The sequence below is a fragment of the Bison bison genome, unplaced genomic scaffold, assembly GCF_000754665.1.
Source record: "Bison bison bison isolate TAMUID 2011002044 unplaced genomic scaffold, Bison_UMD1.0 scf7180017863325, whole genome shotgun sequence".
NCBI classification, from domain to species: Eukaryota; Metazoa; Chordata; class Mammalia; order Artiodactyla; family Bovidae; genus Bison; species Bison bison.
The window spans coordinates 1,042,710-1,052,669 of NW_011493897.1; the positions used below are offsets into that span (position 1 = coordinate 1,042,710).

At 38.6% G+C, this 9,960-nt stretch overlaps 1 protein-coding gene across 2 annotated transcripts in view; it reads left to right on the forward strand.

The window, feature by feature from the left end:
• Positions 1 to 9,960, forward strand: part of LOC104983728 (Golgi pH regulator) — a 46,218-nt gene that overhangs the window by 1,528 nt on the left and 34,730 nt on the right. For both annotated transcript variants that reach the window (XM_010833248.1, XM_010833247.1), the window contains exons 2-3: positions 5,943 to 6,002; positions 7,385 to 7,488. In XM_010833248.1, coding sequence (XP_010831550.1) covers positions 5,943 to 6,002; positions 7,385 to 7,488 — 164 coding nt within the window. The remainder of the gene's footprint in view (positions 1 to 5,942; positions 6,003 to 7,384; positions 7,489 to 9,960) is intronic.

A 9,960-nucleotide genomic window follows, 5' to 3' on the forward strand; every position in this document is an offset into this window, starting at 1 on the left:
CAGTGATGCCATCCAGCCATCTCATCCTCTGTCGTCCCCTTCTCCTCCTGCCCCCAATCCCTCCCAGCATCAGAGTCTTTTCCAATGAGTCAACTCTTCGCATCAGGTGGCCAAAGTACTGGAGTTTCAGCTTTAGCATCATTCCTTCCAAAGAAATTCCAGGGCTGATCTCCTTCAGAATGGACTGTTTGGATCTCCTTGCAGTCCAAGGGACTCTTGTAGTAGAAGCCTAATAAATATATAATAAAAAGCACCTTTCTGGAGAGGTGTGATTGCCTTAGAAACATCTCCCCATCATTTTTCATGTTTTATATGAACTGAAAGATTTATTTGAAAGGAAATCTGAAATCAGAGATCATATATTGAAGCTGGTTCACCCCAGGCAACATCTTGGTATAGAGATTGTTCATCATTCCACAGGATAAAGTTCACATCCTTAATTGGCTTATGTGGTCTCTTATGATGAGACTCGGCTCTTAACCTCTTCAGCCTTGGCCTTAACCATTTCTTTGCGACCCCAGAGACCCCAGGCTTCTCCATCCATGTGATTTTCCAGGCAAGAGTACTGGAGTGGGTTGCCATTTCCTCCTCCAATACACTAGCCTTACTGAACTTCTTTTAGTTCCTTAACCTGGCCATGCTGTCATGCCTCCAGGTTTCCGCCAGTCTGTTCTCTTTCTGGACCTTTTTCCCATACTCCTTCTTTCTCCCGACTGACTCCTACTCAGCCTTTGTTTCTCAACATGGATATCCATAAAACCTCTTCCAGACTGGACTAGATATCCCTTGACATGTTTTCCTAGTACCCTTTGCCCATTTCCCTTATAGTAGCACTATCGCATTGTTTCATAATTCCTTGTCCATCTCCTCCATAGATTACAGACCTTGAGACAGTGTCCATGCTGTCTTGTTCACCCTTACCCTTAAGACCTGGTACATATTAGACACCAATAAATATTTGTTAAATAAAAATGTAAATAAATGATCCAAGAAAGGAATCTTTTTCTAGTCGGTTCTTTAAACTATCCTGCTAATGGCCTTTTTTTTTTTTTTTTTTTTAATCTGTAGCTAATTTTCAATTTAGGAGTTATCTTTTGTGACAGCAACTGTTATCTAACCTCTGTTTTCAGCCTTCTCTACAGTTATAAGACTTATCAGTTCCAAAGTACACTCTAAGGCTCAAGGTCAAGACTGCACGATTTCAAAAATATTCTCTTTTTTGAATAAATGCAGGGCACATTCTTGTTTTATTTGCAAAATGTTTAAAGTTGCTTTTCCCTTTTGCATGCTTTTTAGATCCTGTATAATCTTGCCAGAATTTCTATTAATCCTGGACTTCTTGAATTTTCCTGGTATTTTTTTATATTAGTTGTGTAAAAGTCTTTACACTTTTTTTGTCAATATGAAAGGAAGCCACAATGAAATATAAAGGTGCATATCTCTTCTCTCTTTTTCTCCCATTTCCTGCCCCCTCATATAGACTTATCAATTTCATTTGTTTTCTTTTTATTGTCTAAAGTCCCATTTCAGAGTGGTCTTAATGAAATATTTTTTTTTTATTATACATCTCACCATATACACTGCTCTTTTAAATGCCTAACTTCAACTGCAGTCATGACTTCAGAAATCATTTAAATATTGCCTCTAAACTATGAATTTAAATGTCTCCACTGGTAATGATTTAAAATAGCCAAAGGATCTCATAAGTAGTCTAGGGGTATTTTGTCCTAATCTATTCACCCTCTTCCTTTTCTACTTGGTCTAAAATCATGGATCCAAGCTCCTTCATATTCACTTGTTTCTTTGCCTGCATGTAAAGTCCACAATTGGATCACTGCTGTAGTTTGTCTACTGCTAACTCAGGAGCCAGTACTTTGGCCACCTGATGCAAAGAACTGACTCATTGGAAAAGACCCTGATGCTGGGAAAGATTGAAGGCAGGAGGAGAACGGGATGACAGAGGATGAGATGGTTGGATGACATCACCAACTCGATGAACATGAGTTTGAGTAAGCTCTGGGAGTTGGTGTTGGACAGGGAAGCCTGGTGTGCTGCAGTCCATGGGGTCGCAAAGAGTCGGACACGACTGAGTAACTGAACTGAACTGAACTCATGAGCCTGAAGGCTTTCGTAGAAAATCACATATGTGCAGATTGCTGATGCCTTGAGTTTATGGACACCCTTAGGTCATTGATTCTTTTTTTTTGTCTTTAATCAGCTCCTTGTTCCCTTCCCTTCGTAATTTCTCTGAGTTTTTAATCACTCTTTTCAAAGCCCCTTTTTTCAATTTCACCTCTCCTGCCCTTAGCAGATGATCTTGCCTCCTACTTGATCAACAAAAGTGAGGCCAAAAGGTGTGAGCTCCTTCTACATCTTAATCTAAGCAGTTGTCTATGTCCATGACCATTCCCAACTCCTTTCCTCCCATGTCAGAAGATAAGGTGCCCCTTACTCCTGTTTAAAGCCATGTTTTCCACATGTACCTTTGATTGTGGAGCAGCTTGTTGTGAAGTGATTATAAGCACAAGCTTTGGGGTCAGCCACACAGACTTCAGCTTGATTCTGACACCCACTATAAATGAGTTAATTAGGCTACAGTCTCATTCTTGGCTGTCCCTTGAGTAATCTGTGTTTATTGTCTCTACTGTGTTACCCCCCCATGCACCCCCAACCCAGTGAAGTCTAGTTCCTGCCTCCACCTCACTACTCAAACTGTTTTCCTTAAGGTCAGCGTTGACCTCCCAGTTACCAAATCCTTTGAACATATTTCAATCCTGGTTCTCTTGTCCGTCTACTTTTTTAACATGTCTTTAAACTCTATTCCCTTTGGTTTCAGGATACCACACTGTTCTGGCACCTATTATTTCTCTGACCATTCCTTCTCTGTCTCCTTCCTGGTCTCTTCTTCCCATTCTACTCTCTACTATTTTCTTCTTGGCATATTGCTCTCTTCACTCTATATACTATTCCTGAATGATCTCATATTCTTTGACGGTTTCAACTCTCAGGTGTGTCTCAGCTGTCCCTTCATAATCTTTTATGTCAACTTGGGTGGCCCTCAAGCACTTAGTATATCTAAAAGTGAACCCGTCATCTTCCTGTCTCCCATCCACATTACCCAATTTTTTTCCTCCAGTAGTCTTTATATAAAGTGGATGGCCTCTTTCTTCATCCTATATTCCAAACTAATCATCCTTAATTCCTCCCTGCTGATTTTACCTTCGAAGTACTCAAATGTGTTGCCTCCTCTCCAACTACTGATGTTTTAATTCAGTTCAGTTCAGTTCACTTCACTTCAGTTGCTCAGTCGTGTATGACTCTTTGCAACCCCATGAAGCGCAGCATGCCAGGCCTCCCTGTCCACCACCAACTCCCGGAGTCCACCCAAACTCATGTCCATTGAGTCGGTGATGCCATCCAACCATCTCATCCTCTGTCATCCCCTTCTCCTCCTGCCTTCAATCTTTCCTAACATCAGAATCTTTTCAAATGAGTTAACTTTTCACATCAGGTGGCCAAAATATTGGAGTTTCAGCTTCAACATCAGTCCTTCCAATGAACACTCAGGACTGATCTCCTTTAGGATGGACTGGTTGGATCTCCTTGCAGTCCAAGGGACTCTCAAGAGTCTTCTCCAACAGCACAGTTCAAAAGCATCAATTCTTTGGTGCTCAGCTTTCTTTATAGTCCAACTCTCACATCCATACATGACCACTGGAAAAACCATTTTTTACTGTTTTAATTCAGGCCTTTGTTCTCATCTGAACTGCTGCAGCAACCTCCTGTTCTGTTTCTTTCTCTACAGTGTTGTTTCCTTCAGAGAGTCCCCATAGTTTCTCTGTAAAATAAACCTGGCCATGTCTTTTCCATCCTTAAATAACTCATCACCTACAGACTATGATTCAAGCTCTTTACAGTGACCTTTGGGGCTTTCCATCATTGGTCCTCTATTCCTCCCCTCTTTGCCTCATTTTTAACCACTTTTTTCTTTGAACTTTGTCTCCCAGCAGTGCCAAACCATGTGTAGTTACCAGTATATACCATGCTATTTCTCACCTCTGTGCCTTTACTCATGCTCTTTGCTGTCTGAAAAAGAAGACCTGTCCACCCCCACTACCTGTCTTTTACCTGCCTAATTCTTTTTCAACACCTTAAGAGAGTGTTTGGTTCTTTTGTTTGTTTTAAAATATTTTAGGGATGGTCGGAACCTTTGAGTGTATGTGAATATCTTGAAGCCTCTCTCTAGAAAAATGCATATAATCCTCAAATTTGCACATGATACCAGGTTTTAACTCTAAATTAAAACCTCCTTCAGCCAAGGTATTATCTTCCCCAGAAAAATCTGTCCTAACCCCATACCTTATTTGTTTAGTCTCCCTCTTTCATGTTCTTTAACAATATCATGTGCATGTCTCTATCATTGCATGTCCCATATTACACAATAATTACTTGGTGTCTTCACCACTATACTATACCTTCTTGACAGTAGTAACAATCTTACTCATCTTTGTGTCCTCATCACTTAGCACAGTACATAGATGTTGTTACCAAAGAATTGAGGTTGAATGTTCCTGAAGAACAAGCCATCTTTCACTGTGCACCATTTATCCATTCAGCAAACATTTATGGGGAGCCTGCTATGTCCCAGGCATTGTGCTGGGTGCTAAAATACAAAGATTGACAAGACAAATGTGACCCTTATCCTCACAGAACTTACAGTCTTTTTAAAAAGAATGTATTTAAATTAGACATTAAAAAACTGTGTGGCAAATGCTTTAGTAAGGGAAATACAAGGTAGGATAATAGGATTATGTAAAAAGAGTAAGTTATCTATATTTGGGAGGCCAGAGAAGGCCTTCTAGAAGTAATAATAGTAAAGATTTGTAGGATAAGTGAGGAGGAGACTGGAGAGAAGTTCCTGTCAAAGGATAACATCTGCAAAGGTCCTGGTATGAAAGAATGTTATATCTAAAGAAGCACAGGCAGTTCCATGTGGCTGAAAACACGAATTTGGTGGATAGGAGGGACATAGTAAGAGGAGGAAGAATCTGCTAAATCATACTCGAGAGTTCACACTTGCTCCTGAAGTGAGTTGGAAGGCATAAAATAATTTTATTCTGAAATAATGCCACTCACAGCAACATGGATGGACCTAGAGATTATCATACTAAGTAAATCAGAGAGAAAGACAAATACCATATGATATCACTTATATTTGGAATCTAAAGTATGACACGAACTTACTTATGAAATAGAAACAGACTCACAGACATAGAAAACACACTTATGGCTACCAAAGGGGAAAGGGGGTGAGAGAGGGATAAATTCAGAGTTTTCAGTTAGCATATGCAAACTATTGTATATAAAATAAGCAACAAGTTCCTACTGCATAGCACAGTATTGGAAACCATATCCGATATCCTGTAACAAACCGTAATGGAAAGGAATATGAAAAACAATATGTGTGTGTGTGTGTGTGTGTGTGTGTGTATGTATATGTATAACTGAATACACCAGAAACTAACACAACCTTTTAAAGCAACTATAATTTTTAAAAAGAATTTTATTTTTTGATAACATTCTTAGCCAATACAAGAAGAGGAGTTGTGTCAGAGTATGTGTATGTGGAAAAGGTATTTACCAGTGAAAAATAAATGAGCTTTAGAACAATGAACAGAGCTGTCATGTGCCTACTATCTTAATTTGTGCCCAACTTAAAACATGTTCTAAAACAAGGATAATTTCAAAAATTGAAGAGCATTTCAACATCTGGTCCACTCTTGAGGACTTTAATAAGTAGTGTTATATGAGTGGATGTCACCTTTAATCTCTAAAATAAGCTATTTAGTTAGGCAACCTTTTATCGTAAAGTGGTCTGTAAAAGGCATTTCTCAAAAGATTGTGTATTGACATGCTGATCTTCTATCTTCTTTCTCCTCTAGATACTTTTCTTTGGATTTGGGTGGCTTTTTTTCATGCGACAGCTGTTTAAGGACTACGAGGTAAGAAGAGATCATTTTGATTATGCTAATATTATGTGAACTTATTGTTTTAAATGGGAAAAGAAAAATACCTCCATTAAAGAAAAAATCATGTTTGAGAAAAACAATTATCATATTATATCGCTTATATGTGAAATCTAAAAAAATGATACAAGTGAACTTATTTACAACATAAAAGTCGACTCACAGACATAGAAAACAAACTCATGGTTACCATGGGGAAAGTGGAGAAAGCGGGCAAAGGGATAAATTGGGACTTTGGGTTTACAGATATACACTACTACATATAAAATAGATAAGTAACAAGGGTCTACTGTAGAGCACAAGGAATTGTACTCAGTATCTTGTAATAACCTGTAATGGAAAAAATCTGAAATATGTGTGTGTGTGTATATATATATGAATCACTTTGCTGTACACCTGAAACATTTTAAATCAGCTATACTTCAATTAAAAAACCATTTATGCTTGAACTTTCATGACCTGTGATGGTCAAAAAAAATAAAAAAGGATAATCATGTTCACTCCCAAGATGGGAAGCTTTTGCTACTATAATATATAATTCTTAAATTGAAGAATATAATTAACCTTAGTTGATTTTTTTTTTTAATGCCCAGAAGCCAGGATCAAGAAATGTCATGGTTTAGTCATATTAGTATACACATCAATAGCAAATAGTTCTTTGGGAGAGAATTTAACTTGTAATGTCTCATAAATATACTCATTCATTTGGGTATCTGGCATTCAGTGTTAATTATCAGTCTGATATCCTAAGTTAATTCTAAGGCTGGTCTGAATCATATCTTAGGGTTTGAATTCAGAAAGACAACAGCCTACATTGGACATTTCCTGATTAATCTTCCTCATTTAGTAATAAGCTCAATGGTCATGGACTATCTGGGGTCATTTCTAGTATGTTCTCCATTAAACTTCCCCAGGGAGTTTGAGTTGTTGTCTAAAAGAGCCCAGATTTCTAGAGATTCTCTCCTGCTCACTACTGTAAGGCCTCCTAGGAGAGGTTCTAAAACTGTTTCAAGGTCTGTGCAGAATGTTGAAGGAACCCTTTTAGAACTAACCTATATATCTAAATCTGTCATTTTTTGTCAGTGTACATCAAGAATTTTAAGTGCTACTTCTGACCTTGTCACTTCATCTTCTTGTGCTTTAAATTTTTCATCCACAAGAGGATGATGGTAATAGTGACCTATGAATTAGAAGTACAACCTATTTTCATCTATTCTTTTAGCTCTAGACAGGTTACTGTCATGGTCCTGTTTCTAATAACTTGAGAATTTCTTCAAAATAAGTTTTCTGACTTGTAATCATCAACTCAATATTTCACACAAGGAAATTACTTTTCGTCTCTATTTGACTTTTAACAGGTGCGTCAGTATGTGGTACAGGTGATCTTCTCTGTGACTTTCGCATTTTCTTGCACCATGTTTGAGCTCATCATCTTTGAAATCTTAGGAGTATTGAATAGCAGGTAAGTAAGAGTACTAATTGGGTCTCCTCTTAAAGAGACCTATGTTACTTTCTTTATGGTGGAAGATTTACTGGCATCCCATAGCTGAAAAAAAATCCACTGTGTAGTTAGTTTAGTCTCAATTTTCACTTTCATGCGTTGGAGAAAGAAATGGCAACCCACTCCAGTGTTCTTGCCTGGAGAATCCCAGGGACGGGGGAGCCTGGTGGGCTGCTGTCTATGGGGTCGCACAGAGTCGGACGCGACTGAAGCGACTTAGCAGCAGCAGCAGCAGTAACTGTAATAATCATAGCAAATATGGGTTTCAGGCACCTAGTAACTGGCTTGACAAAGATTGTGAAATAGCAGGAAAACAGGTCTGAACATTAGTTCTGAAGTACTAATTGAGACTGGGCTGTGAGAACCTAGGTCCCAGGCTTTACTATAAGAAGGTTTATTTTTCTCAAGCTGCTCTCTGATTGAATCCCAGGAAGAGCTCTTCACATTGTCCTGCTGATGGAGAAATCTCTACCTGGAAAGATCCAAATTCCTCAGAGCTAGTTAAGGGCTTCTATGAAGACTGAACTCCAGTTCTTACCAATGTAGTTAATTTTGTTTATTTCACAGGCATGTTCAAGTCTGATTGAACTTAAGAGTGTTCTTTAAAGCATTTTTAAAAAGTAACTCCTGTCCTCCTCCAAAAAATAGACCTGTTATGAACAGTCTATCCAAAATATTTCTTGCTTGTTAAACTGCAGGCTTCCTTTTTGCCAGTATTTGTGTTTAGAGTACATCAGCTATTCTGTGTAGAGTTTTGTTGTACCTTTTTAAAATCACTGCATGGAAAAGTCTTAAGAATAAAGTGGGATTGGCTCTGTAGTCAGGAATCAATGCTGAGCTAAGCTGTGTAACTCATTATATATAGATCCCTGAGTCTTGAGACTTATAAAGAGATTATATTCTCAAATTCCTATTTTGAGAATCAGAGTTGATGATCATAGTCTCGTAATGGATAAATTAAGAACTTGTAAAACAGGACAGTGTTCTGACTTTGTGGTTTTTAAATTTGTTCTTTAATAATCCAAACCTTTCTTGGGTGAGCTAAATATAGATCCTATGACTATCGAGACTAGGCAAGTGTTATTTTACATGCTAATTATTAAATTTTATGTAAGGGTCCAGAAATAAACCAAAGCATATACAGTCAACTGTTTGACAAGGGAGCCAAGAATACTCAATGGAGAAAAGACTTCAATATCTTTTCAATATTGAAGAAAACATCTTCAATAAAAGATGGAGGGAAAATTATATATTCACATGTAATAGAGTGAAACTTGACCCCCATCTTATATTACTCACAAACGTTAACTGGAAATGGATTCAGTTCAGTCGCTCAGTTGTGTCCGACTCTGCAACCCTGTGGACTGCAGCACACCAGGCCTCCCTGTCCATCACCAAATCCCGGAGTTTACTCAAACTCATGTCCATTGAGTTGGTGATGCCATGCAACCATCTCATCCTCTGTCATCCCCTTCTCCTCCCACCTTCAGTCTTTCCCAGCATCAGGGTCTTTTCTGATGAGTCAGTTCTTCGAGTCAGGTGGCCAAAGTATTGGAGTTTCAGCTTCAACATCAGTCCTTCCAATGAATATTCAGAACTGATTTTCTTTAAAATGGACTGGTTGGATCTCCTTGCAGTCCGAGGGACTCTCAAGAGTCTTCTCCAACACCACAGTTCAAAAGCATCAATTCTTCGACACTCAGCTTTCTTTATAGTCCAACTCTCACATCCATACATGACTACTGGAAAAACCATAGCCTTGACTAGATGGACCTTTGTTGGCAAAGTAATGTCTCTGCTTTTTAATATGCCGTATAGGTTGGTCCAAGGAGTAAGCGTCTTTTAATTTCATGGCTGCAGTCACCATCTGCAGTGATTTTGGAGCCCCCAAAAATAGTCTCTCACTGTTTCCACTGTTTGCCCATCTATTTGCCATGAAGTGATGGGACCAGATGCCATGATCTTAGTTTTCTGAATGTTGAGCTTTAAGTCAACTTTTCACTCTCCTCTTTGACTTTCATCAAGAGGCTCTTTAATTCTCCTTCACTTTCTTCCATAAGGGTGGTGTTATCTGTATATCTTAGGTTATTGCTTTTTCTCCTGGCAATCTTGATTCCAGCTTGTGCTTCATCCCGCCCAGTGTTTCTCATGATGTACTCTGCTTATACGTTAAATAAGCAGGGTGACAATATACAGCCTTGATGTACTCCTTTCCCTGTTTGGAATCAGTCCATTGTTCCATGTCCAGTTCTAACTGTTGCTTCCTGATCTGCATATAGGTTTCTCAAGAGGCAGGTCAGGTGGTCTGGTATTCCCATCTCTTTAAGAATTTTCCACAGTTTGTGGTAATCCACACAGTCAAAGGCTTTGGCATAGTCAATAAAGCAGAAATAGATGTTTTTCTGGAACTCTCTTGCTTTTTTGATAATCCAA